This window comes from Podospora anserina, chromosome 6 (genome assembly GCF_000226545.1).
Source record: "Podospora anserina S mat+ genomic DNA chromosome 6, supercontig 4".
Lineage (NCBI taxonomy): Eukaryota > Fungi > Ascomycota > Sordariomycetes > Sordariales > Podosporaceae > Podospora > Podospora anserina.
Window position 1 is genome coordinate 232750 of NW_003613579.1, and position 27581 is coordinate 260330.

Here is a 27581-nt window from a genome sequence, read left to right on the forward strand (position 1 = left end):
CAACGGCCAAGTCCAAGAGGCCGTAGAGCTACTCGAGCAGGTCGTCGCCATTAAAGCCAAAACCCTCACTCAAGAGCACCCCTCCCGGCTCGCGTCACAGCACACACTAGCAATAGCCTACCAAGCTAACGGCCAAGTCCAAGAGGCCATAGAGCTACTCGAGCAGGTCGTCGCTATTCAAGCCAAAACCCTCACCCAAGAGCACCCCTCCCGGCTCGCGTCGCAGCACACACTAGCAATAGCCTACCAAGCTAACGGCCAAGTCCAAGAGGCCATAGAGCTACTCGAGCAGGTCGTCGCTATTCAAGCCAAAACCCTCACTCAAGAGCACCCCGACCGGCTCGCGTCACAGCACGAACTCGCAAGAGCCTACCAAGCCAACGGCCAAGTCCAAGAGGCCGTAGAGCTACTCGAGCAGGTCGTCGCCATTAGAGCCAAAACCCTCACTCAAGAGCACCCCTCCCGGCTCGCGTCACAGCACGAACTCGCAAGAGCCTACCAAGCCAACGGCCAAGTCCAAGAGGCCGTAGAGCTACTCGAGCAGGTCGTCGCTATTCAAGCCAAAACCCTCACCCAAGAGCACCCCTCCCGGCTCGCGTCGCAGCACACACTAGCAATAGCCTACCAAGCTAACGGCCAAGTCCAAGAGGCCATAGAGCTACTCGAGCAGGTCGTCGCCATTGAAGCCAAAACCCTCACTCAAGAGCACCCCGACCGGCTCGCGTCACAGCACGAACTCGCAAGAGCCTACCAAGCCAACGGCCAAGTCCAAGAGGCCGTAGAGCTACTCGAGCAGGTCGTCGCCATTAAAGCCAAAACCCTCACTCAAGAGCACCCCGACCGGCTCGCGTCACAGCACGAACTCGCAAGAGCCTACCAAGCTAACGGCCAAGTCCAAGAGGCCGTAGAGCTACTCGAGCAGGTCGTCGCTATTCAAGCCAAAACCCTCACTCAAGAGCACCCCGACCGGCTCGCGTCACAGCACGAACTCGCAAGAGCCTACCAAGCTAACGGCCAAGTCCAAGAGGCCGTAGAGCTACTCGAGCAGGTCGTCGCTATTCAAGCCAAAACCCTCACCCAAGAGCACCCCTCCCGGCTCGCGTCGCAGCACACACTAGCAATAGCCTACCAAGCTAACGGCCAAGTCCAAGAGGCCGTAGAGCTACTCGAGCAGGTCGTCGCCATTAAAGCCAAAACCCTCACTCAAGAGCACCCCGACCGGCTCGCGTCACAGCACGAACTCGCAAGAGCCTACCAAGCCAACGGCCAAGTCCAAGAGGCCGTAGAGCTACTCGAGCAGGTCGTCGCCATTAAAGCCAAAACCCTCACTCAAGAGCACCCCTCCCGGCTCGCGTCGCAGCACACACTAGCAATAGCCTACCAAGCTAACGGCCAAGTCCAAGAGGCCGTAGAGCTACTCGAGCAGGTCGTCGCCATTAAAGCCAAAACCCTCACCCAAGAGCACCCCGACCGGCTCGCGTCGCAGCAGTGGCTCGCCTACATATTGAAAGCTGCAGATTGCGATGAAGCTAGAGTATAATGTTAGTGGAAGTCATTAATCTATTTTTTTCTTTCATACTTCTCTGTCTTTACTCGGGTCGTAGGGGCAAAGACAATTTTATCCTAACTATACATTAACTGCTTCGTGAATGTTCTTCGATCCTCATCTGACTCTTGGCCGCCCGTGAACTAAACACTTAAAGAACCGACTTCAAGCCAGCCTACTAACAACCCTACTGAAATGGTGAGAAAACATACAAAACAACCACAACACCACAAATATACCCTCAGTAGGTCTCTGAATAACCACACCTGCGTGACAGTGGCTCGCTCGCAGGCCGCACTTCACGTAAGACGAAGAAAAGACATTATGGGCTCGCAGGCCATATAATAAGCACCGGATTGGCCTGATCAGAGGGCCAGAATTGCTTGCACGCGTTCGAGACGCAAAATACGAAGAAAATAAAAGTCGATGTCCTGTCTAAAATAGAATGTCCGAAGCAGACCGCTTTTATACATGACCCCTGAACCCCCCTGAATTTTCTGAGAGCCTCACTTCCTCACTCATACCCTCAGGCCTCTGGCCGCACTCCAAACCAGTATAGTATCGTGGCCGACGATATTTATAACTTTAACGAGACTGGGTTTATAATAGGTATTATCTTTGCAGGTATAGTAGTTACAACTTCGGATAGCCGTAGTAAGGTAAAGCTAGTCTAGCTTAGTAACTGTGAATAGGCAACGGGAATCTAAGGAGTTAATACTGTCGGCTAAGTTATTCCTCCCTTTATTATCTTAGCTGCGTAGTATTACCTCGCCAACTAATATACTAAGTATAACCTCCCGGCCGACTAGCGTATCGCAATTACCGATAATAGCCAGACTATTAATACGGTAAGCCTAGATTAGATTAAGTACTTCGATTATTATACGGCGCCCCAGATAAAAGGTAAATACCGGTTATTAATCTTCGACGGCTACGAAAATCATTACTTAACCGAATTCGAGCGTTACTGTTGAAATAGGTATCTTGCAGGCCTGTATGATGTGGGCCTGCGCTGGGGACTAGTGATTGGCGCAGTGTACTCAAAATGAAGGAGGCTTTATCTGCAGCCTACGACAGTGGCTAGGCACTAAAGGAAGATCAATCACAGGGACGGCGCCTTACAATATATAAGGTGATCACAGTAATACAGGCTTGTGAGGCACTAAAAGATGTGGTGAACCAGTATATTGAATTGACTTATCAGGTAGGAAAATATCACAGTGAACAGTCCTAAGAGCAAGCCTCTTATAGATCTTCGGCTCCGTATTCCTCCCCCAATCTCTTCTCCGTTGCCGTACGCTAAGTCTCTGAAACTCCGGGCGCTAGCTATACGGATCTCCAGGTTAAATCGGAGGTCCGTTCGGAGGTCTGAAAGCTTATTATAATTGCCACGGCAGAGCGTTGGTGAGCACTCTGATTCTAAGCCATTGGTTGTTTCCCTCTCTGTATTTTTGTAATCATGGAGGCTACAGGCAGACACAATCTCTGCTCAGGATTCTGAAGATGGAAGCACATACCTTACCTTACCGGCCCTAATGCCAAACATTGACTCCTGAGTGCGGGCCAGGTGCTTTTTACTGGCCCGCGGCTATCATGGAAGAGCACCAGTTCCGCAGCCGATTATCCTCTGAGCAAAAAGGTATACTTCAAAGTGACAAAATGAATACTTAAAGCGATTCTGGCATTGTATCAGTTCAAGTCTTTACTTGCGAATATTTCTTGCCCTCATCCAGTTCGCTGCTGGTCGGCCTTTCCTTTCACAACAATGGAGCTCCCGATGTTTGACAACCTCCAAATTTCCCTACCTGCCGTGTCCAAAAGGCCCAAGAACCTCACCACTGCGATTCCGTGGGATGGTGTGAGCAACGAACCCAGGTCTCCGTACACACCAAAGCTGTCAATTTGAAGCAAGAGTTCGTCACAACCATCTTCAGAAAACTGGGTCATTACCGAAAGTGAGATTTTCAATCAAGTCAACATCCACAAACGCTTCCACCTGCCGGACATTGCTCCAGGTCTCGAAGAAAAGAATCTCCCGGTGTTCGATGATTTCAGTCAGTCCGGCGGAACAAGCCAAGAGATTCAAGAGCTACTTGTCGCAAAACAAGTTTCCAGGCTGGCCTCCATCATGTTGTACCCTAAGCCGCTAGAGTTCAAAGGATCCGACAAATTAGCGGTGGACTCCGTCTCCTCCTACGAGACTTTCGTCAAACTCTCAACAGCCTTACTCCAATCACTCGATATTGTTGAGTACGACGGAGAATGTCTCACGGCAGAGCAGGGCCATCTGGAGAGGCTTGCTAGCATCGTGGTTGTTAGGAGAGTTCGTGTTTCATTGGACTTTACTTGCAACGAAGACCAGCCCACAGCACCAAGATCCAAGAGGGCCCTTTTACGAGAAGAATACTTTGGACGATGTTCACAGTTCCGACGGGGAATACTGGATCTTTGGAATCTTCTCCTCCACAAATGAACGGGATATCACAAACTACGAACAACTTCATTGACGACATATGAAATTAGCAGCATGGTCTACGAGACAGGTTTGGAACACTTCCAGACGCTTATCTGCCAGGACCAGGACCAAAACTATGAAGGAAGCTCAGATCCCACCATGATCAGCTGTGCTGGTCACGCATTTCATCAACTTAACCTCACCCTTGGCCATATCAAGTCCAAAAGGATGGCTGGCCGAATAGGCTCTGCCTTTGCCCGGGGGCAACGCTTTTCACCGCCGGACCCTCGCGAAGCCTCCGTAGGGACGCATGTATCGTGGAGTATTCTTAACAAGAACGCCGAACAACAAGAGTCTCCCGAAGGAAATCAGCGTCGCAAAAGACTCGATCTCGGGTCAATGAGTAACGTCATTGCCGTGATCATCCCATGGGTCTTTACTCTTCCGTCAGTGGCGGACAGCTTGAACAGACTCCTGCGCGGTATAGCAGAGCGTGATTTATTTCTCAAGGGCAGCGCCAGCCAGACAATCGAGCTACAGCCCCATCCGAAATACTTTGCATTTTACTGTCTCGACACGGAAGAGTACCGGAAATTACAGTACTCGCGTGGGCCTGAAGAGTCTCGGTCGCTTTCTAATTCACCCATCACCCGAAACGGCTTGGTGAGCGGCAAAGCCGTGGGCAAGATTGGTCGTGCAAGCAGCTTTGCGTTCGACTTGGCTACTTCCCGACCCCCGAAGCCATTTCGAACGCCATTTTTATTTGGCAAGTCAGAAAAGAGTCACCTAGAGGTTGTCAAGAGAAACCAGTCAGCGCTCGATTCAGCCAACCACGAGATGAAGAGGTGGGTCTTGGAGGAGAAGGGTGTCATGGTTCAATGCAGGTTGTACGTATCAGCTGTTGTTGCCCTTAGTGCCTCCTTGGTTATTGGTGGAATATCAATCGGCATCACAGTTGGCGACAGGATTCCTGAAGTAGATCCCTTCAACATCACCACATATTGCTGGGTTCTGGCTGCTTTCGTCGTCTTGGTCTTCAAAAGCATCCGTGTTCGCGACTGGCCATGGAATGATTTTCTACATGGCCAAGTGTTGTGCAGGAGCGTCTCGGAACTAGCATCAGTCACAGGGATCCAGGATCAGTTGATCATTGCCTACCTGTTGTACCGCGAGCCTACGTCTTGGCTCCGTACTCGTGGGCCTTTCAATAATGTGTTTGACGGGGTGCATGATGATGGTTTCTCCATCGATCGACTAATAATTACTTGGGCCATGTTGTAAAACGGTCCCATAAGCATAGAGGTTGAGTCTGCCAGGGGCCGTGGTCTTGTGTGCCTGGATTTACGCGATGTTGTACGCTATGGCAGGGTGAACTCGTGGAGATCCGAGTTCTCAGCTATGAAGGCCGATGTCTTGTGTTGTGAAAGCTTAGAGAGACAGAAGGTACATCATGGACAGTCGCATATAACTTTAAACCATGAGCGCCTGGTATGGTTTCGAACAATCGGGTTGTATGGTGACACCAATGCAGTGTATATCTAGGCAAGCTTAGGTATTCACACTATACAAACAAGAATAATGACTATAAAGAGTACCAAGGGCTACCATGTATCATATATTTTGGACAGGCCGTGATTTCGTGTATCGGGAATATGAAGTGTCATCTGAGGGTTTGATCAGGAGCTTGATTGAGCGAGTGGATAATGCACTTGAGATCTATCTTGATCCACGTACGATACTGTTTTTGTTGCAGCGCACAGAAATTACATAAGGAGGTGAGTGGGTGCTCACTATTGATAACGTCACCAACCTTCATGATGGTAAATGAGGGCAACCAAGCTGCGGAGTCAACATGTGACAAAGGCGGCAAAAGCGTAAAAGCCATCAACTCAACCATCGACTAACACGAGAAGTTTAAACCCTAGTGAAACGCCACAATCTACCTTATCGGCAATAGCCGTTGGCGTTTTGATTTTCTTTTCTTTGAGTTCCCCACGCGCACACTTTTCCAAGCAAAAAAGGAACTCTCGGAATTTGACATTCAACCCTCCTACTTGACAATCGATCTCTCATTGCGTGTCGTCGAATCTGACACACAAACGCCTCACAGTGATGGCGCCCAATTTGCTCTCCTGTGTCAACATCACCGCGCTACTATGTGGAATCCTTGACGAACTCGACATTGACAATCAGTATCACAAGCTTGAGCTGCTCCTGTAGAGCCTTACACGAGTGTTTGCTCTCCTACATGGTAGTCCGAGTCAGAAGACGATTCAGGGATGCACCTGCAGCTCTCGTTGCCGCCATCAAACTTGCCCGGCTTGCCGAATTAGAACGTAAAGCACCTCTTGAAGAGGATCCACAGGGACGCGTATTCTGGGATGGGCTTTTCTCAGAAGATGACGAGAGTCGCCGTGAGTTCGATGATTACATTCCTGCACATTAACATACCCAGAGGTCTCCGAACACATTTATTCAAGCGATAGACAATACCGGGAGTTCCAAAAATATCTCGAGCTCTTTCCCTCTCGGAAGCACAAGTTTGATGTCATCGCCGATTTGCTTCAGCCCTCCCCTGTCATGGGCTTAGATGACGTACTCAGCCGGCTCGAGCCCACGACCAAAGAGGATCAACTTCGCAGACTTCGTTTCTTGTCTGATCTCTGCCGTTGGAACCAACAATCGACCAAGTTCATTGAGGGGTTTCTAGCGTATCAAGCTCGTGTTGCGGAGAGAGTGACTCCCCCATTCACCACTGAACAAATATACATAACACGCCGTCAATGCGAAGTACCAGCCTGGGTTCGATTGCCTGAAATACCAGATCTTCAAGAACAATCCGACTGAGGGAAACTTGTTCGCCACAAAAAACCAAAGGATCAAGTTCTGGTCATGAAGGGGTTATACCAGCGGTGGGACCGGGCATTCTTGAGGGCGAGCGAAGCTACCGGCCCCGTCAGACCACCACTTTCGCGCACCGAAAGGTCTCGATTCCCTTCTGGTTGCTATGCTCATTCATGAACCTATACCTCAGTTCCGACTGGCCTTGCGCCTGTTTGTTTGGGGAATGCATCACTGGAGAGTTGAAGAAATGGCGACTATCTCCCATATGGTGAATGAAGAAAATGTATACCATCGCCCGCATGGTGAATGAACCAAGCTCGTGGGATGGTCTTGGAACGCTCGTCACATTGCCCCTCGACCCTGAAATCGGCCAGCAGGAAACGCCACGAACATACTACGATCCCATCGTAAGTTCATTTCGGACAGGATTTTGATGCGTTATACCTACTGACATGAATATGCAGATATTGGCCAGCCTTCGCAAGTATAAATGTGAACGGAGCCGCCAGTGTTAAGTGTTTAAGCCGGTGTTCAGAGACTCCCGACATGTAGCGACCATCCTGCAGGAGGTTGTTGGCGTTAAGTTACCAGCAGCCACCACCCGCCCCTCCTCTGAAATCGACTTACAGTCTAGATCAGCAATGAATCAGGACGCAGCTCAGCAACCAAATCATGCGTGGTTATGCTACGCCAACAGTTTCTTCACGATACCGGAGGTTTATCGCAAAAAAGGCGCTACCCCGTGCCAATTTTCCACGACGCAATAGTCACTTATGATAACGCGGACCATTACTGCAACATAATAGTCCGTTCTGATGCCGCGGACTATTTCCGTACTAGACATTACCGTACTTATGGATGGAGCTTGCTTGATCGTGACACAGCTGAGGCTTTATGGCTGGACCAAGAAAGCAACTATAAGGACATGGTCAATGAGGCTTATTTTGACGGCCTCGCCCCAACAGAGTCACATGATCCCAGTGTGACCTTGATCGTGATCGGATGGCAAACTACACGTTGTAAGGAATGAAGGCGTTGAGGCTGAGCATAAAACTTGGGTAGATAGGTACCTGGTTACTTAACCAAAGTTCTCTCTTTCCTCAGATAGTGCACTACAACTTTCATCAACAGTCATATCCTGATCTTCAACATATCACTCCCATTCATCTATTCTATCTCCTCAACCCCCCCCCCCTTTTTCAAAACCCCACAAAATCCCCTAACTCCAAATTCGGCACAATCACCGGCCTCGGCCCCTTCTTCCTCACCAAAGTCCTTTGCTCAAACGCATACGCCAAAGCCAGCAACTTCTCCTCCTCAAACATGCCGCCCAAAAAGCTGATCCCAAAAGGAATATTAGGCCCCTGCTGCACCAACCCCCTCGCGTTCCTCGTAACGTTCCATGTGGCAGGGTAATACCCCAACGGCAACGTCACAATCGGTGCCCCCTGAATCGCCGCCTTGGCAGCAGCCTGACTGGTGGGTAACACCACCGCGTCAAGATCATTTCGCTCAATCGCTCCCAAAAGACCGCCCTCGCCACCCCAATAGAGGTTGCGCTGGTATTCCTCCCAGAAGCGAATGTCAGAGTTGTTGTACCCGAGCTCGAGCGCGCCGTCCCAACGGGCGGTGTCCCTGTCGGGGAAGAACTCCAGGCTGGAGTTTTGGGTGAAGTTGCGGATGTCTTCTAGGGTGTGGAGGTTGTAAGGGTTGTGCGATAGAGAATCAAGATACACTGCGAGGTCAGAGACAAAGTCTGCGCCGAGGACGATGGAGGTTGTGTTAGGGGAGGGGACAGTGAAGTTTGCGCCGACGATGGTGGCACCGGCGGATTTCATTGTGTCGATGGCGGACCAGAAGGCGGTCATCTCTACCGTGCTGGCGTTGGGGTTGAGGGTGTTGTAAGGGATGCCGATTCTTGCCCCCGAGAGGGAGCTGGCGCTGAGGGCGGAGACGTAATCCGGGATCTTGGAGTCCTCCCAGGGGATGGTGGATGTGTAGTTATCTCTGGGGTCGTGGCCGGCGATGGCTTGGAGGATGATGGCGGCGTCTTTGACGGTGCGGGCCATGGGGCCGATGGTGTCTTGGTGGGAGGAAATGGGGATGACGAGGTAGCGGGAGGTGAGGCCGACGGTGGGCTTGATGCCGACTAGAGATCCTTTCTGGGATGGGGAGATGATTGATCCGGAGGTCTGGATGGGTGTCAGTTTCAGGATCATGTTGTGAGATTGCTGTTGTTACAGACCTCTGTACCAAGGGTCGCAAGACAAAGACCAATGGATGCAGCAACGCCACTGCCGCTGGAACTACCGCCGGGGTCTTCGTTGGGATAGTAAGCCCCGGTTGCCTGACCACCATACGCTGACCAACCACTGGACGAGTTACTACTCCTGTAGTTGGCCCATTGACTGAGGTTGGCCTTGCCGAGGATAATGGCGCCAGCCGCACGCAGCTTCACCGCCATGGTACTGTCATGAGGAACCTTCGCGCCCACCAGTGCAAAGGAGCCAGCAGTGTTGTTCATCTTGTCCGCTGTGGCAATGTTGTCCTTGATCAGAATGGGAATGCCATGAAGTGGACCGAGAGTGGTCCCGTTGGCACGCATAGCATCCAGCTCAGCGGCAATGTCGAGGGCATCTGGGTTCACCTCATTGACGGCTCGTAACAGAGGGTTGACCTGTTCAATGCGTGCCAAGTAGGCCTTGACCAGGTCGACACTGGTGAAGAGACCTCTTGAGAGTCCTTCCTCCAGGTCATCGATGGTGACCTCGGTGAGGCTGGGGAAAGGGACGCCCTTGACTGTGGCATTGGTCAGCTAGACATTCTTTTAACTTGAGGTCAGTTAAACAATACCTGTCGAGCAGTTCCCGATACCTGCAAACCCCAGCCAGGCCGCAGAGGCAGCAATGAGAAGTCTTGCAAGTCTTGTCATGATGCCAGTTCCTCCTCTAGGATGTTGAGAATGAGGATGAGAATGTCTTTCTTCTGTCCGATTCAGATGTCGTGGTCCATCTTATATAGCAGTGCCCTCATCAGTATCACGGCATTTCCTCAGCGGGACGTTACCTCATCCACACCACCGTGCTCGGATCCGGGTTCCCGGGATGCAGTCTTGCTGGTTGAATGTCGAATCTTGGACCATATCGCGGGGGTGGCTGGCAAAGATGCCGGGTACTGCCAGATAAGAGCCAGCTAATTGATGGTTGGGAAAGCTTGGCTGATGACGACACTGCGTGTGTGATTGGCGGATATGAAGACAGGATCGAATAGTTTTGCTGGACCTTCAGTTAGTCACGGTTATACTGTTGATTAGAGATAGCATCGTGGGGTTCAAGACCCATGCAGCTGTTATCGGCGGGGTTTACGGCAATAGTGCCAGCGAAGAGACCGGCATTGATTATCTTGGATGTTCATCAGAAACTCCATGCTTGCAAACGTCACCGGAAGAAGACGTCAACGAGGTTCGGACCTTTCGCTCCGGCCATTAGAACGTTCATTTATCTTGGCGTGAACCAGCCCTTTGGTACCCCTTTCCTACAGAGAGTGGAGTATGCCAAGGTTTGTTGATTTTGAGAAGAAAACCGTTACTGTGGCAACTGATCAGGGGCAAGATGCTTTCTTCAACACTATAAGAAAGCACTAGGTGCCTTGCAGACAACCCGGAATGGAGCAAGTAAACATTGCAATTACTCTATTAGATCCCACAATGATGTTCTCAACATCCAAAAGTTTCTCCCTGCGCACTTGAAGAAATGACAAAACTTCTACCAACAACCGAACTTTAACTCTCAAAGACTGCCACGCCCTCATACAAACGAAATCCGCAAGAAAGCGGTGCAAAGAAATGAAAAAAACATCCCCTCTAGAGGAATCCAATCCGGCAGCGTCCCTCAAATCCATCCTCCATCTCCGACTCTACAACAGCCTCCATTTCCAGCTCAAACTCCGCATGATCATCTCCAGTCCTCAACATACACCTGAGCTCACCATCAAAGATCATCGACAGCATAACGTTCTTGAGCCTAATTCGGGTCACCATCCCCTCATCATCAACCAATTTCTGCCAGTCTCCATATTCCAGAGCCCTCATTGGACATCGGAAACGACACATAGGCTTGACCGTCTTGTCCATCCTCGGTGGGGAGTTGTCACAGTTACACAAGCAAACCGCGCCCGGTGATCGGTCAAGTCAACCTTCCGATGATAAACCCACGAATGCCCCGCCGACGCCCACAGCGACAGGATTTCGTTTTGGGCGCTCTTTGGAATCCAGACAACCGAGATCGTATTCCCAGCGTCCCGGACAGCTGTCATAGCGTCGTACGCTTCGTAGATATATTGCTGTCCTGACTGCTGGCGTGGATTCTTCAGTGTCAACACGTCCGTTTTGTTGCTCGTTGCGAGGATGATCCTGCGGTACCGGGCTTTCCGCAATAATCTTAGCGCATGTCCGACTACCGCAAGTACTGCTAAGTACGGGTTCTATTCCGTCCCGGGGCCCAATATCATAGCTCCTTAATCTGCAGCTCTATAATATATAATGCATCTGCACACCGCAGGTAAACGGCTCAAGATACCAAAATTACACTTACCAAAGTCCATTCGCATTTACAGAGGCGCTCAAAAGCAAATACTATACAATGAGTCAGCCAAAAAGTCTCGGTGCGATGAATGCAAGTTTGAACCTACAGAACTGCATTTCCATCGATACACATCAGAAACCACGCCGCAATAACCAAGATTATACGGCCTTAGGCTCTCCTTTCCAATACCAACCGCTTATAACCTCTTATCACTCCTTAGTTCTCAAGGACAGCTCAGCTCTCTTCCCTATCAGCTCATGGTCTCCTATACAATATTTATTTCCTAAGAAAGCTCAGACAATCATAAGCTTCCTCCTCTACTCGCCCACCATGATAGGAGCTTAAAGGTATTAGGCTCTCCCTTCCGCTATAAACTAACCAGAGGCTCCGGCAAGGTCTTTAACGCCGGCGGCGTAGTAAAGCCCTTGGATTAATACCGACGACAAGTACCCACTATATATAAGACGGCGCCTATGGAAACGGTCTTTAGGTCACTCGACTGGGGTGTTTTCTTGAGTTTAGTGATTTGCTCCGGGAGATAAGGCAGAATGACCCTACGCTAGAGGAGAAAGATAGCTTGAGGGATAGGGTAAAGACAAGGTTACTGGTTTGAGTTTTGACCCAAGCTCTTCATCTTTCTGAGAAGAGAAGACAAAGGACAATCTGGGGATTGGCTTGAAACAGAAGTTGGGAAGAAGGGTCGACACCATTTGTTTGCTTAACTACTGTCCACGATCGTAATAGCGATGTTACGTTCGTTACTTCCTTGGTTGGGAACTTGGTTAAGACTCTTGGGGACGCTGTCAAATTGAGACACATCATGGACGCGGAATGTGCAGTCCGGGACGGAGAACAAGACTACAAACCCAATGGAGGTCACATTAAGTTTGTCAATGTTAGCTTCCGCCACTGTGCGCGTATCGGACATTCTGCGTTGTGTTTAATTCCCCCAGTCAATGGCAACGAAACCACGCGACTCGACCACATGTACATCTTTGTAGTCTGATGGCGGTCTGGTGAAAAGACCTCTTCCACCGCAGTCTAGCAGCGGCATGGTCTCAAGATGAGCTCCACTGTAGGAAGTCTGATTCATGCCTTCTACGATACGCCTTCCTTAACCTTAAACCCGCAACCTAGTGTAAGCCGTAAGGCTTGGGCCGACGGCTATCGCATGCTGCATCCGCGACATGTAACCTTTCACGAGGGAACCATGGGATCCATCGACAACTTTCTAGGCCCTGTCGAACTGCATTCTAGAGTCTCAGGTTTGAAAGATGGCACACTTAAATCAGACGAGGGCTTGTGGTCTTTGTCCAGCAACAGCGCCGCTGTGTAGCCCGCGTTATCACCAACCAAGCCCGTCTATCGCAAGGGTCCTGTAAGATGGAGAATACAACAATGATGATGGGCGGGCAGATACCCCCGGGAATGGACTACGATTTGGGAACGCCGAGAGCGGACGAGCAGTTAGGCGGAGGTTTGTTCTATGCGAATTGGGTTTCTCCCTCCCTTCTATCATATATCAACCCAACAACCTCACCGTCTAGAGATACTCTGGCGACGGCTATGGATACGGCGCAGGGTTGGGAGAGTTTTTCCTTTTAGCAGATCATCGTGGAAGATCGGGAGTTCAAGCTTATCGAGTTACGTACTTTCTCCAAGGGCACCAGAATCGGAAACAAGCACAAAGGAAACCGCTAGCAGGTTGCTTTTACACCCAAGTTTGGTTTGTTGAAAACACAAAGATTCTATAAAATATCCCTCGGCTCCTTGGTATCGCCGGCGTGCCCTCTTCGGTACGTCGTGTAATGCGTTGATTCTGGTCGGTCGACTCGGGGTGCAAGGCCCCACAGCGGTCACCCAACAACATTCCATCATGGCGAGCACGTACAACATGGTTAATTTGAGAGCCACTTCATCCAGTCTGGAAGCAGTTTGCGAGTCAATGTGGAAGTAAAAAGGAAAACACTCTGCTTATTTCCGAAAACAAAACTTCCTCCGCTTCCTCCGCTTCCTCCGCTTTCTCCAATCAACCACAGCAAGAGATCTCTGTCCGGATCCACAATTATGCTCCCATGATAGAATGAGCTGCCAATTTGCGCCTTATATTCAATATGTCCATGAAACCTTGAACATTGGCACGGTTGACGCTTTCCTCCCAGACCTTTGTGGTATCGAGCTCCACCTGCTCAAGGTCGATAACCATCACTCGCCCGCCATCTACCATGAAAAAGTTGTCGAGTTTCATATCGGTATACTCGACTCCGTATGATGTCAGAGCAGCGAGAGCCTTCTCAAGGCCCTGTCGCAAGTCGTCTTCGGAGAGATCGTGCCGAAGCTCGAATAGGGTCTTCCCGTCGATGAATGACAAAATCAATGTCGGGGATCCATCATACACCGCTTCGCCATAGAAATGCGGAATGATGTTCCCTTGAATCAGCTTCAAGACGTTATAAACCTGCTTCTCTTTTTCGAACTCCTCTTCCCAGTCGGCTTTTCGCTTCTTGAGGATCACTGTCGGTGGTAAAAACCACTCAGGCCAACGCGCCTTTATCCAGGGGCAAAGAGAAACGACGGGTTGAATCAGCGCGATGAGCAAAGGTGGTGGTTTAAGGTCCAAGCGGTACACAGTCCTGCGCGGATCTAGCAACTTGGCTTTCTTAGCAACGACAAGCCGGCTGCCGAGACGAAATTCCTAACAGTGTTAGCACCGATCGTAAGGCCTACGCTAGCTAGCTTACCAAAGGAGGCTCGGCATTTTGTAGTAGTGGCTCGCCATCTCCATCCATAGTGAGAAAACTGGTTTGGCAATTTAAATGGTGAGAAACCTGCGACCTGGTTTGAAGGAAATTTTGAGAGGGTTAGGAACTAAAAATGTTTCGTGAAATCTGACGCAGACCCCCGCCAGCCTCCTGCAAGTAGCCGACACTACTGCAAACAGTTTCCAGTGTCACACACCAGCACCCCATTCGAGTAGTTACCGCCATCATCCACCCAAATCCAATATCCGTCAGTCCCCTGTCTGACAAACTGGCGTTTCCACCCATTTGGGTGAACAAATTCGTAACGACCATGAGCCGTTTCCCACAGCGGCGTTCCTGACCACCACTCGTATGCGCGAGGTATTCCGTCAAGAGCAACGGCGAGTGGCATTCGCGTAGAATTCTGGCCTGCCAACGTTGCCGAAAGACGCGCCCAACCTCTCCAAGCCAATCGGTAGAGTGCATACTGGATCGTGCATTGATCTTCGGAAATGTAGTACCGGGGTATGACGCAGCAATCGACATGGCACGCTTCGTTTCGAATCTGGTCTCTGTTCTGGGCTCGGAATTGCCAAAGGAGGAGGTGTACCGAATCGAAGACGAAGACTTGAGGCACTGGTAATGATATGCGTATCTTTCTCTCCGATAAGCCTTAAGAAATAAACCAATGAAGACCTGTCACTTACCCCCTCATCTCTCTTTGGAGTCTTTGCGTTGTAGTTGATGGGTTCCGATTCGTAGTCCATTCTTCGGGGATGATAACAGCGGGCTGCTTCAGTTCTCCTATCATCGCCGCTCTTTCAAGTAGGTGGCTTGGTCCTGGCCAGGTCAATTGGTAGTCGACCGTGACATTCGTGTTGGTTGGTCCGGTCGGCCCTGCTTGGGATCTTGGCCACATGAATGGCTGACCAGTGAAAGCTAGACGAGAGGCAGGTTCAAAATGCTGGTGAAAATCACATTCTACGTCCCCTTCGTTCAAGATCGGTTGGGCAGCCACATTCAGAGGATATGCTGGGTTCTGGAGACCAACATTGTCAACCTCCGAGGGCCCGCGATAGAGCCTGTCGAGGTCAGGGCCTAAAAACTCATCGATGCTTGCCTTCGTTGGCCTGTAGACAACTCGCCGATTTATTGTCTGGAATGCATGGGTCCAGGACTTCTGACTGAGACTAGGGCGAAGATCCTCAGAAAACGCAGGCTTGGTCGCATGGAAAATATCAATCAGCTGCTCTACAGTAGTGGCCAATTTGAGTGGGCAAGCTGTAAGATGCAAGAGAGAATTGGAGGAGCAAGGAGACGAACGGGGACTGGCTGCTATCCTTGAAGGGTGAGGAAGACAGATAAAGTCCTCGACAGTTCCTCTTGTTCCTGGTGGTGATGTGTCACACGGGACTCAACACTGCCGACACACTGTCTGAAAACAGTCTCGTACATGACTCGGTACCGGTGGGACAGTTGGATTAAAGACGAAGCTCTATGCGAGGCGCCCGAATGATCGATCACTTTGCATAGGCTCAATCACACCGACTGCATCTGGAGCGGCCGCTCAAGGAGGCCGCTTCAAATGCACCGCGTACGGAACAAGGCTATTCTTAATCCGGCATACCTTGAAATAACGTGCCGGCCTGGCGTGGCTGGGTGTTCAGAAGTCGGCCATACCGTATTCACTACTTCAACCTCAAACCCCTCCCTTTCAGACTTCTTCTCCGTCTCTTCGGCGGTATGCCGGAACCCAACATTCCGTCGTCGGGCTTTCTCTTCGACGGACAAGATCCTTCCGTGGGATCTAAAGGGAGAGAAGAGGAGAAGCCTCATTCCCCATCATCTTTCTTCTACGCTACCCGGCCGACATGGCTTCCTCCCGTAGACAATAATTAAAGGGAAATATGCATGAACATCCGGCGACTTAAATTCTTCACGGACATGAGCGCATGTGGCAATGACTGCTTCGGGGTCCCAACCCAGGCCGTGCGTAAAGAGAGCCATAGAAATCGTCTCAAGCTCAAGGGCGAGTGAACTGATTTTCCCGATTTCCTTCAGTGTCTTGTCATTCGGCCAGGAGTTGGTGGGCAAGTTTTTAACAACCACATGGATATCCACAAAGCCCGCTTCGCTGAGCATATCCAGATACTCAGAAGCGTCTCCAATAAGAGGGCGGCCTATCTCCCTGGCCGCGCTAGCAAGTTGATTTGCCCATGTGCGGAGGGGTGAATTGGAAACAAGTGTTCCATCATCGGACTTTGGGGTGTAGAGTATGTCGGTAACCTCGAAATAACCGCCTGGTGTCAGCTGTCTACCATACAAACTCCATTAGCATTTATATAACCTTGGGATTCTAAGGTAACATACTTGTACGCGCTGCTTACGATGTGTCTCGGTTTCTTAAAGCACCCGGACAACATCCGCGCATGTATAAAGTCGAAACAACCGCTCCATGTCCAATCCTCTTCAAGGTTATCAATTTGGAACTCACAGTTTGGAGGCACGAAAGTTGGCTGAAAGCGGTGCATATCAACACCAATAACGGTTGCCTCCTCGTGCATGTCAGCAAACTCTATCGCCCATGTACCATCACCGGTACCAAGGTCGAGAACGTTGCGATACTTCTCCTCGGGACAGAGCGCTATTCGATTATCATGTGCTAACCAGCACAGCTCATGTAGAACCTCCATACGCTTCTTCTCCTGATCGTCATGAGGCCACGGATATCTGCGTGGATCGTAATACTTGGGGAAATTTTCCTCGACGGTGTCGATGTCGTTTAGAGTCACTAACTCGTCGTCGTAGAACTGTTCTCTGCTGTTAGTATTGCAGTCGACAGGGGAAAGAGAATACTTACAGACGAGCCAATAGCGGAGTCTGCATCGTCGTCTGGCTCGTGTTCACTGCGGTCAAGCTCATCGCCGCCGTTCCACAGCTGCCCGTAAACCTGGTAATTGTCAACTGGCGTTACAGTCGAATTCGGCACACTTACTAGAAAGTCTTCGAACTGGCCTGCCATTGGCTTCGGAAAAGAAGGTTCAATAAGTTGCTGGCTGCCGGCGGGCGACGTGCCAGCAGTAGGCTCAACAGGAGGCTAATGTATCTAACGTCGCTTGGGCGGATTCCCTTCATTTGGAAATGATAGACCACGCTTATGAGTCTGGTTTGGAAACACCATCATGCTTGACGGCGTTATGGTCGGAATTATTTTGGAGGGGAGACGCTGTTGGCTTGACGGAGGAAAGGAGCAAGGAAGATGCAGAATGATAATCATAAAAGGAGCTAAGCAACAGAAGAAACACGCAACATATCAAATTTCCGCATGGGAGTGCTGGTGGCAAGCTCCCAATTTGGTGGGAACTTCTTCCAAGGATGTCCCCACTGACAAATTCTTTGGTCATTCCCTTTCTACAATTTCAGCTAAGAGAAGCAATAAGCAACCAACGCTCCGGGCCTTGACTTCGATAAATTTTGTGCCGTGGTCTTGGCGATGCCTAGGCGTGGTGTTGAAGCAGATATGTGTTAGGAGTTAGCACTTAAAATGACCCAGTAGAGACGTCCACCATGATAGTTTACACGATTTCAGTGTTTAATCGGTTATGCGGGACATAAGCTGCACGCAAATTGCAGAACCCAATACGGCTAAGCTTGAATCGGAGGGTATCCTGGAGCGCAAATGCGTGTCGCTAGAGATAGTTAAGGGGATCGCAGATTGTGTGTGATGAACCCCTGTACAGAACCTCTGAAAGGGATACTGGTTGAAGGTAACTTCTGACAATTGGTTCGGTGCAGCTAAACAGTGCACAACAAGATGTCTCAATCACAACAGCTAAGATACCACGATTGTGACTTGTATTGCATACTGCGGAACTGTCTATCTACACCAGCCAGTTCCTCCGTATATATAGACCCAGTGCCAAGCCTGGCACTGTCCTGGATCGATAGACTCGACCATCGATCCTATCGATACTGTCCCTTTTGGGGTTGACTCTCCTGGATCGATCCTCGATCCTATTGATCCTGTTCTGATTGGTCCGTGGTGCGCCCCGCGCCCCACCAAGTGTCAAGCCGTGACAGAGAGTACCTAATTTACTAACGTTACGTAGTAAATAAGGTAAGTATACCTTAAGTAATCCCTATATAAGATAAGAAATCCCTAAGTAATCCTTAAGTAGAATAAGTAAGCTCTAAGTAATTCCTGAGTAGGGTGAGTATACCTTGAGTAGCTCCTGAGTAAGGTAAGTAGACCCTGAGCAAATCCTGAGCTAGGTAAGTAGACCCTAAACAAGGTGAGCAGACCCTAAGCAAACCCTGAGCAAACCATGAGCTGAGTGAGCGGACCGGAGCCGAAGATAAGCCGGTCCTGAGCTCCGACTGATTTAGTTTGGATAAAGCGGCGAGGAGTCACGTGGCGAATTGAGACCAGATTCCGGTGTTGTTTCATCACCAACAACTCCCACGAAACCTCCAAAGCAATACAGAAAGCAACCCATTCTCTCGGCAAAGCCAGCAACCCTGCTCTTCTTCTTTAAGCAGCTGTCTGTCACGTTCTTGTTGACTCTCTTCTCCCAATAAAGCCGCATCCTGTGGGAATGCTTTGGGGTGGGGAGCCCACTCACGAGTTCAAAGATCTAAGTAAGTCCCTATGTCCAGCTTTGAGGTCTTGTTTTTTGTCACAACGAGCCACTGACCTTCGAGTTCTGTAGCCTCGAAGGCAAGACTGCTATCAAACACGGATATAATTGCAAGCTTGAAGCAGTATTCCTCACAGCTTCTTGTCCCCCTTTCGCCCAGCAGCCAAGAGGCTGTTTTCGCGGTTGTCCAACTGCGCAAAGAACTCGAAGCATTCTTACATCCAGCAACCTTTACCAGCGATGATAAGGAGCTTGAAACAATCTTCCGAGATGCCATCTCCCTCCAGGCCAGTCTCGCCCTCTAAACAGTCTAGTGGTACTGCGCCTATCCTGCCCATCGTCATGACCGCCCACCACACCACGGGATAACCTTTGACGACACCACCATGGCAGGACGCCACCGTACCGCCAAATCCCACGCAAACCGCGTCACGTTGACCATCTCCCCCGCTCTGATAAAGCGAGGTGACTCCCGGGGCGATGACTTTAGCACGGAAAAAGTGGTTTGCCAGAGTGAAGTTATCCGCGGACACTCAACTAGACAGTATATTCACAAGCATATCGCTTCTGCGTTCAAGTTGGGTGGTATCAGTCGGTTGGCCAAGTGGATGATGTCAGTGTTTCAGCCAAAGGGGCAACGGGAACATAAGAGTGGCGAGGGTATTGTAAGGCGTTGGAGTACTGGGTTGATGGGTAGGAAGGGAACATCGAATGGGAAAAAAGAAGAGGAGGGGGAAGTGCAGTTGGTGAATACTTGAGTATTGAACCCATCATCCATTCAGTGGAAACAAAGATAGCAAGGCATCTACTTACCTACATTCGGTGAAATGCTGCTGTTTCTCCTAGCTTTAGAAACCCACATGACAACATCTCGTAGACTCGTCAGCAAGAATCCCATAAATGGCACTACCGTGACGTCTACCCGACAGCGACATTCCCGAAGAAGAATATGTGTATGTAAGGGAAACTCAACGTCTTTGTGGTGGCGCAGCCAGCTACCAGCAACTTGAGCTGACATTCGAAGCACAAACAATCACCAACACAAAGAAGCCCGTGTGGCGCAATTGGTTAGCGCGTCAGACTTTTAATCTGAATGTTGCGAGTTCGAGTCTCGCCATGGGCGTTGTTGATGGAGATATTGTCTCCTCTTTTGCTGTCATCTTCTTTCTTTTGGCTTTGTTGATGGGTCATGTCTTTTTTTTTTGGCTGAAGCCATCTCTGGTGTTGCGTGACGAGGTTGGTGTCCAGTGGAGTGATGCAGGAACAAAACGCTGATGGCAATGGGTACAACCTCCAGAAAGTCATGCTGTGGAGTACATACAGTAGTAGGTACTTACTTATTGCTACAAGTGTATGGTACAACAGAAGAATGGCTAAATCCGCTACTAGCTATTCACATGGTCACTATCACACGCGGGCGCGCATGGTCCCATATATAAGCTTGTAGAGCCTCCATCCCAAGCATGGCTAAGGTAGAAGAAAAGCGATGCGCCCAAGCCAGAATCTAACCCGGCCTCTTCCATGATGCACATCACTCTGCCTTCTTCTTTCCTTTGTGCGTTGCCTTGCCTTGCCCGTTCGTGAGACCTTTGGGCAGTCAAGCTCCAACCCCATAACCACCCTTAAACCTTCATCCCATTCTCCAACACTTTCCTCCCGCGATCATCATATACTATCGAGCTGAACGCCTCAAAGTCTTCCCCTTCCGCATCCAAAAGCCCCCCTTCATCCAGAACATCAGCCCCAAGCCTAGCATACAGTCCCTTCCCCGGCTTCGGCCACAATAACGTCAGTGGATCTTCCTCGTCCTCCTCCTCCTGCTGCCCAGCCGTCCGATCCTGGCTACCTCTCGCACTCCCATTGGACTGGACCTTTCTCATAAAATTAATCTGTTGTCAACACCCTCGTTAGCAAGCTGAACATATCATCTCAAGGAGAGTAAAAGCAAAGAACCTTGACAAAGGAAAAAAAAGGATACCATACCCCTTGCCCAGTAGGATTAGCATTCGCCCTCGTAAACAAACCTTCTGTTGTACCCCCGGCAAACAGCCCCCTCGGCGCACCACTCGCGTCAACCCCCGTGTCCACCACCGGACTAGGGAAAATTGGCAAATCAGGATGAAGCTCCAAGCTCGTCATCAACAAACCAACAAGCTCCTGTGCTGGCAAGGTAGACAAGTACGCTCTCTTCTGCTGGACGCTCTTCCCAGCCCAGCTCTCCTTCTTTGGCGGCCCCCTGTGAACATGCTCTTGCTTCAGCTTCTTCGCATGACTGCCCTGTCTTTCCTTCTTGGCGGCACACTCCGAGCAGAACCAGTTCTTGCTCGTGTTCTTGACGATGTCATCTGACACGAACGGGTCGTGACAGTACTGATGCCAGCCCGCATCACACCCGTCGCAGAAAACAATCTGGTTGCTGCTCGGGGAGTGCATCCTGCTGCACTTCTTGCAGAGAGCCTGCTCGGCGGTCCGCTTGCCGTAGTGGACTCGTTTCTTGGTGGCCGCTTCCATGGCTGCTGGGTTGTAGGCGTCGGGCTTCTGAACCTGCCTACCGGATTTGGTCATGGTGGCGGTTGGGGTGCTGTCACCACCACCGCCGGCTGAGAAGGGGCCATTGCCGGTGCTGGCGGTGGTAGGGGTTTCTACTTCTGAATCCGAGTCGGAGATGCCGCTGTTATCTGCTGACTGGCCTTTGAGGCGCTGGCGATGTTTGTTACTATGGCCGGTGGCCCGACTGTTGGGTTTGCCTTTGGCTTTCTTGACTTTGCTATCGGAGGAGAGGACCTTTGGGGCAGTAGAGGACTTGGTAGGGGTATTCTTGGAGGAGCCGGTAAGGCCAGCGGTGATTTTACGGATGGCACTCATGCCGGAGGTGCTCTTGGTGGATGGCGGGATAGCTAGTGAGGGCGCTGGCAATGGCACAGAGGGAGCTCTCATGGAGAGTGGTGCAGTGGCAGGCATTTGCATGGACATCTGGGATGATGTGTTCATGCTCATGACCAGTCTTCTCTTGACATCCTCATATGTGGCTGAGGGGATGCTCGCCGTGATAGACGGTGAGCGAGAGGCCTGCGAAAGGGCCGCTCCGAGATTACTAGGCTCTCCTTTCAGTCGCTTGAGAATCATCTGAGTAGCCGCTGAGAACTGAGGGATGTATGCTGCCGAGGGACCGGTGCTGGGAGCACGCGGTGTCAACCCAATCGCCCGGGATGGAGTGGTCTTGGGGGCATCTTTCGGCGCGTCGACAGTCCCTTCTTTTGGCTTCTCTGAACTAGACATGATGATGACCTGTGGTAACACCTGCTTTGTTAGAGATTGGTCGAAAGAGTCGGGTTGCGACCTTAAGCCGAAAGTAGCCCAGAAAACAAGTTGTGCATAAATAAAATGTATAACTGAAGACAGATGCCTCCCTTGTATCGTCTGCAGTGTTGGAAGGTGTTCTTGGTGATATTCCGATTATTTCGTTGTGAAGGTGTCGGTTAGCAGAGTCGCAACAAGATGCTTGGAATAATTCACTGAATGGTCTGATGATGGAAGTCGCGGTGCTGGAACTTGGTGGTCCGTTCTTCTGAGGCACGTGGCTGTCACGTGCATTACCCTAACCCGCAAGGCCATCATGAACTTTTACACGCCTCCTGATTTGACAAGCCGGACATCACGAGTTGTTCAAAGAAATCTATGAGAAAACTATATGAATGGGTGGCTCATGTCGTCTCTATCTAACCACACCACTTTCTCGCAGTGCTTGGATTTGGTTGTCATCCATACCAAGATGCTCTCTCAAGATCTCATTGGTATTTTGTCCGAGAGTCGGTGGTGGTGTTCGTACTCTCGGCTTACTGTGGGAGTATTTGATCGGTGTGTTGACCAGCTTGATGGGACCGCAATCCCCATGTTCCACTTCCACCACCATATTCCTTGCCTGTGTATGCTCATGGGTTAACGTAGTCAGGACATCATTGACAGCAGCATAAGGCATGCCCTTGCCCTCAAAGATATCAAGCCACTCCTGTGTTGTTTTTGTTACCGTGATTTTCTCAATCTCGGCTTCTAGCTCATTCCGGTGTGCTACCCTGGAAGCATTGATCTTATACCTTTCATCTTCCTTCCACTCTGGACGACCAAGGCCATCGCAAAGAATTCCGAACAAACGATCATTTCCACCACCAAAGAGGATATCACCATCTTTTGTCTCAAAAGACTTGTAAGGGACAATAGAGGCTAGCAGAGGTCAGAAGGAGATACTACAATGGTTTGAACATGTAAAACTTACGATGAGCTGTGCCCCATCGGCCGGTATCCTTCTCCCCACTGATTAAGCTGCTGCTGGCAATATTTGCCAAAGTTGCAGTCTGACAGTCACTCAGTGCAGCGTCAATATGCTGGCCTTTTCCAGTTTTGGCTCGGGCGAGCAGTGCAGCCATAATGCTGTTGCTTGTGTACAGGCCTGTTGTCAGGTCTGTTACTGCAACACCAACCTTGACTGGAGGGCCGTCTCTGGCGCCAGTGATATGCATCAGACCAAATTCGGCTTCTACCATCACATCGTAGCCGGCACGCTTGGAGTAAGGCCCGTTTTGGCCATATCCTGTGATGGAGGCATAGATAAGAGCTGGGTTGATCTTGTGGATGGTTTCAAAGTCCAGTCCATACTTCTTGAGCGCTCCTGGTATGTAATTCTCGACGAGAATATCACACTTGGCAGCTAGCTTATGAAGGATTTCGATCCCGGCTGGGTCTTGAAATGACAGGGCCAGGGACTTCTTGTTGCGGTTAACCTAAAGACAAATCAGCCTTCAATTCTCCTGAGCGGCATCCTGATCCAAAGACCTACCCCGAGAAAGTAGGCAGACTCCCCAGGCCCTTCAAGAGCTGAGCCAGACTTGTAGCTTGCATATGGAGGTCCCCAAGCCCTGGTGTCATCGCCTCTGACCGGATGCTCAATTTTGATGACTTCTGCTCTCAACTGGTGTTAGTCCGGGTTTCCAATTCGGAAGCGGGCAGTACTTACCCGAGGTCACCCAGGATTTGTGTACAGTAGGGCTACAAGAAACACATATGAATAAGTCTCATGCTTTGACGCCTTGAGCTTGGAGGAGTCTTACACCGGCGAGAACTCTGGTCATATCCAACACACGGTATCCCTCGAGTGGAAGAGTGACGTCTCCCAAAGCTGCCGAGCCGGAGAACGTTCGGAAGGCTCCCGGGCCGGGTCCGAAACGCCGGCCCGTTCCGCGGAGCTGCAGGAGAGCACGGGGGACGCCAAGTATGCGGCTCATTTTGAGAATTGAACAACTGAGGGATTCGATTTGTCGAGAAATGCAAACAAGACAACTTCCACAATGTGTGGTCGATGGAAAGGTCCATAAGGACCATTATCCCTGGTGCTGGCAGCACTGGTGCCACTGGCGGGGCTGAAGATCCCCCGCAGCAAGCCGGAACTGCACTGAGCTCCGCAGCAACACGATCATGAATGACAGTTGACCGAGGGTAAAGCCAGAACCTCGGTATTTGACTCATGAACTCTCCAAGACATGAGAGAGACTCCATTTCATACCCCAAAAAATCATGGTCTTAAAAGAGGGCAGCAGTGACATCTGCATAACACAGCGGGAACAAGGACATGGACTTGAAGCAAGGAAGCTGTGGAACGGTCCAAGTGGGGCGGTAATTCCTCGGCAAGCAACCCCACCATGGATCCCGTCAGGTCCCTAGTGACCCTCTGCGCTGCGTAACCATGAACGGGACTGTTGGGGCCCGCTAAAACACCAGGCCAACCCAGCAATTCAGTGACAGCTGTTCGCGCAGTAAACCAGTAAGTCCAACAGATGCGTGTTTATCATCCAATACCCCGTCGCTGTGATAACTAGCTGCCCAATCACGACAACCCTCGTCCCTGAGCCCCCCTTGCGCGCCCGACGCCTAGCTCCTGAAGTTCAACGCCCGAAACTGACACCTCGACTGGAACCGCTGCCTTACACGTCGAAGACCTTACGGCTCCCTTGCATGTCTCCCCATAATCAAGGAGAGAGCTCCCATGCCCAAGATGACGGGATAGCCAGAGGCGACCTGCCAACGGCCGGTCAAAGTGCTGATCAGGGCGCTGCATCGAATGAACCTCCAACCCCAGCCCCGGCAAGCGCTGCCGTGGAAGAGGACCTTCTAGACTCGGGTAATCAGGACTCCCAAGAAACTGGGGACGGCACGGTGGAATCATCGACTCTCAGGCAGGACAAGGGAAAGCAGTCGTCGTCTCTTGACGATTCGAATGACCTGATGTCATCTATCGCTACGCTAAAGCCGGCTACTTCGCCAACTACCACGACTGCCACCCAGTATCTCACCATCGAATCCCGGACATACAAAGACCCTACCCCGCCGACGCCGGCCCCTTCTCAACCTCCTTCCCGAGCACCCTCGACGGCAGCAACTTCACGCTCAAGACATGGATCTTCAGAACCATCACCTACTAGGTCTGATGTTGGTTACGACGAGAAACGATATACCAGCGAAGATGAACAAGAAAGCGGGTCAAGATCAGAAATTCAGAGCATCATGGAACAGTTCAGCGAGGAAGGCGGGGGTCCAGGGGTAGAAGAGGTCATGAGTCCACGGCTGGAGATGGCATCGCCTCTTCTTGGAAGCCCAATGTCTCACCCACCACGGAAATCAAGCTTGGAGCCTCTCACTCCTAGTCTTGCTCAGCAGTTACAAGAAGGTATACAGGGGCTACGCATATCAGGGTCGTCACCGTCAGACACACGTGGGAAGGACAAGGAAGACTTTGGACCGCCTGTTCCGCCAAAGAACGATTCAATGTACCCCGCCAGTCCAGGGCGTTCGCAGGATGATCTTCGAGGCAACGTGGACTCGCCAATGTCGCCGAGTACTCTCCATCGCCCTCCACCCCCAGAGCCCGAACCTGAACCGACGTTGCCATTTGATTTCCACCGATTCTTGGAACAGTTGCGCAATAAGAAAGCCGATCCTGTTGCCAGATATTTAAAGTCTTTCTTGTCCGAGTTTGGAAAACGGCAATGGATGGTACATGAGCAGGTCAAGATAATTAGTGATTTCCTCACATTTATCGCCAACAAGATGGGCCAGTGCGAGGTCTGGCGCGACGTGTCCGATGCCGAATTTGACAATGCCCGCGAAGGCATGGAGAAACTTGTCATGAACCGCCTTTACAGCCAGACCTTTTCGCCCGCGATTCCACCGCCACAGCCAATCCCAGGAGCGAAGCCAAGGAGACGTGGCGGGGAGCGCCCGATGGGCCCTGGACGGCGGGGACAGCACCAGGAGGATGTTGAGCGTGACGAGATTCTTGCTCAAAAGATCAACATCTATAGTTGGGTACGAGAAGACCACTTGGATATTCCACCTGTTAATGAAAGTGGCAAGCGGTTCTTGAAGCTCGCTCAGCAAGAGTTGTTGAAGATCAAGTCGTACCGGGCGCCGAGGGACAAGATCATTTGTGTATTGAACTGCTGCAAAGTCATATTCGGTATGTTTGTTTGTGCTAGATTGTCTCGATCTTTGCTGACACCACACAGGCTTGCTTAAACACGCAAAATCCGACTCCTCGGCTGACTCGTTTATGCCCATGTTAATCTACGTTGTCCTTCACGCAAATCCCGAGCATCTTGTTTCCAATGTCCAGTACATCCTAAGGTTCCGCAATCAAGAAAAGCTTGGTGGCGAAGCCGGGTACTATCTTTCTTCGTTGATGGGAGCTATTCAGTTCATCGAGAACATGGACCGAACGACATTAACTATTACTGACGAGGAATTCGAACAAAACGTCGAGGCTGCTGTGTCTGCCATCGCCGAGAGGCACCGTGCCGAGTCTCCACCACCTCCTCCGCCTCAGTCTGAGAAGTCTTCAGCATTGAAAGCACCATCTGCGGGTCGTGTTTCAGCTGACACGGACGCGTCTCTTCGTCCAGATACCCCACGTCGTTCTATGTCGTCGAACGAAGGCCGTGATAGCGGTGAATACAGCGGGAATGATGAAAAGGCGGCCATCACCGGCCTTCTCCGGACGATTCAAAGACCACTCAGTACCATAGGCCGCATCTTCTCGGACGAGCCCTCGTCTTCGGAACCCAGTACGAGCATTGCCTCGCCAGCTCGGACGCCTATGCCAGAGAGACCTGATGGTGATGCCCGTCGGCAAAGGCTGTCTGCCGAGGAGGCAGCTGCTCGGCAAGCCAGTGCCGAGACAGCTGAGGCTCAGCGGCTACACCGAGCAGAACATGCCAATATCGTCGAGACGCTGGCTGGCATGTTTCCAGATCTTGACAAAGATATCATCAGCGATGTCGTTTACCAAAAGGAGGGAAGGTAAGGATCTCCCAGCCCACCACCCAGGCTTTACTGTGAAACTGACATCGTTCTCAGGGTTGGGCTGGCGGTTGATGCCTGCCTTGCTTTATCGTCATGATTGGAGGGTAGAGGACTTTCAGGAAATTCAGCGTTACAGTCACACGAAGGAGGACTCAGTCGTCCTATTTTTCAATTATTCTCATCTTTTCCTTGTTAGCGAGCATAAGACGGGGAGGTTACTTATTCCCACAATTTATGCATTTGGTGGTTAGACGCCAGGGTGGGTGGCTGACAGAAAGTACGGTAGTAATATCTAGGCCCGGCCGATACTGATTAATTTTTAAACACACTGAGCAGTCTGCCGTTTATTTGAGTGACTTGGTGTCGTAATGCAACAGAGAGCTGTAGAGATGGGGAAAAGAGTGAACAGTGAGTGTATTGTGTAGG

General features: G+C 50.8%; 9 protein-coding genes across 9 annotated transcripts, besides 1 other annotated feature; 4 read left to right on the forward strand and 5 right to left on the reverse strand.

Annotated features, from left to right (window-relative positions):
* Position 1: 1 nt before the first annotated feature.
* On the forward strand, positions 2-1540 carry PODANS_6_8870 (uncharacterized protein; the record flags this gene model as incomplete). The annotated part of the gene is made up of 1 exon (XM_003437248.1): positions 2-1540. A coding segment is annotated over one exon (1539 nt), but the record flags the coding sequence as incomplete, so codon positions are not given.
* A 2533-nt stretch (positions 1541-4073) lies between these two features.
* PODANS_6_8880 (uncharacterized protein) lies at positions 4074-5282 on the forward strand (the record flags this gene model as incomplete). The annotated part of the gene is made up of 1 exon (XM_003437249.1): positions 4074-5282. One exon carries the CDS (start codon positions 4074-4076, stop codon positions 5280-5282), a length of 1209 nt encoding a protein of 402 aa, XP_003437297.1.
* A 2762-nt stretch (positions 5283-8044) lies between these two features.
* PODANS_6_8890 (uncharacterized protein) lies at positions 8045-9543 on the reverse strand (the record flags this gene model as incomplete). Its single annotated transcript, XM_003437250.1, has 2 exons — positions 8045-9037; positions 9091-9543. Coding segments are annotated over 2 exons (1446 nt in total), but the record flags the coding sequence as incomplete, so codon positions are not given.
* A 3950-nt stretch (positions 9544-13493) lies between these two features.
* On the reverse strand, positions 13494-14217 carry PODANS_6_8900 (uncharacterized protein; the record flags this gene model as incomplete). Its single annotated transcript, XM_003437251.1, has 2 exons — positions 13494-14123; positions 14170-14217. The coding sequence occupies 2 exons, from the start codon at positions 14215-14217 to the stop codon at positions 13494-13496; spliced, it is 678 nt and encodes a 225-aa protein (XP_003437299.1).
* A 1794-nt stretch (positions 14218-16011) lies between these two features.
* On the reverse strand, positions 16012-16862 carry PODANS_6_8910 (uncharacterized protein; the record flags this gene model as incomplete). The annotated part of the gene is made up of 2 exons (XM_003437252.1): positions 16012-16483; positions 16546-16862. The coding sequence occupies 2 exons, from the start codon at positions 16860-16862 to the stop codon at positions 16012-16014; spliced, it is 789 nt and encodes a 262-aa protein (XP_003437300.1).
* A 1902-nt stretch (positions 16863-18764) lies between these two features.
* Positions 18765-19111, forward strand: PODANS_6_8920 (uncharacterized protein; the record flags this gene model as incomplete). The annotated part of the gene is made up of 2 exons (XM_003437253.1): positions 18765-18807; positions 18879-19111. 2 exons carry the CDS (start codon positions 18765-18767, stop codon positions 19109-19111), a joined length of 276 nt encoding a protein of 91 aa, XP_003437301.1.
* Positions 19112-19855: 744 nt separating this feature from the next.
* Positions 19856-19929, forward strand: a tRNA (tRNA-Lys).
* A 499-nt stretch (positions 19930-20428) lies between these two features.
* On the reverse strand, positions 20429-22085 carry PODANS_6_8930 (uncharacterized protein; the record flags this gene model as incomplete). The annotated part of the gene is made up of 2 exons (XM_003437254.1): positions 20429-20695; positions 20790-22085. The coding sequence occupies 2 exons, from the start codon at positions 22083-22085 to the stop codon at positions 20429-20431; spliced, it is 1563 nt and encodes a 520-aa protein (XP_003437302.1).
* A 436-nt stretch (positions 22086-22521) lies between these two features.
* PODANS_6_8940 (uncharacterized protein) lies at positions 22522-24085 on the reverse strand (the record flags this gene model as incomplete). The annotated part of the gene is made up of 5 exons (XM_003437255.1): positions 22522-23027; positions 23080-23584; positions 23641-23767; positions 23818-23849; positions 23912-24085. The coding sequence occupies 5 exons, from the start codon at positions 24083-24085 to the stop codon at positions 22522-22524; spliced, it is 1344 nt and encodes a 447-aa protein (XP_003437303.1).
* Positions 24086-24812: 727 nt separating this feature from the next.
* PODANS_6_8950 (uncharacterized protein) lies at positions 24813-27252 on the forward strand (the record flags this gene model as incomplete). Its single annotated transcript, XM_003437256.1, has 3 exons — positions 24813-26313; positions 26363-27152; positions 27210-27252. The coding sequence occupies 3 exons, from the start codon at positions 24813-24815 to the stop codon at positions 27250-27252; spliced, it is 2334 nt and encodes a 777-aa protein (XP_003437304.1).
* Between the last annotated feature and the right edge of the window lie 329 nt (positions 27253-27581).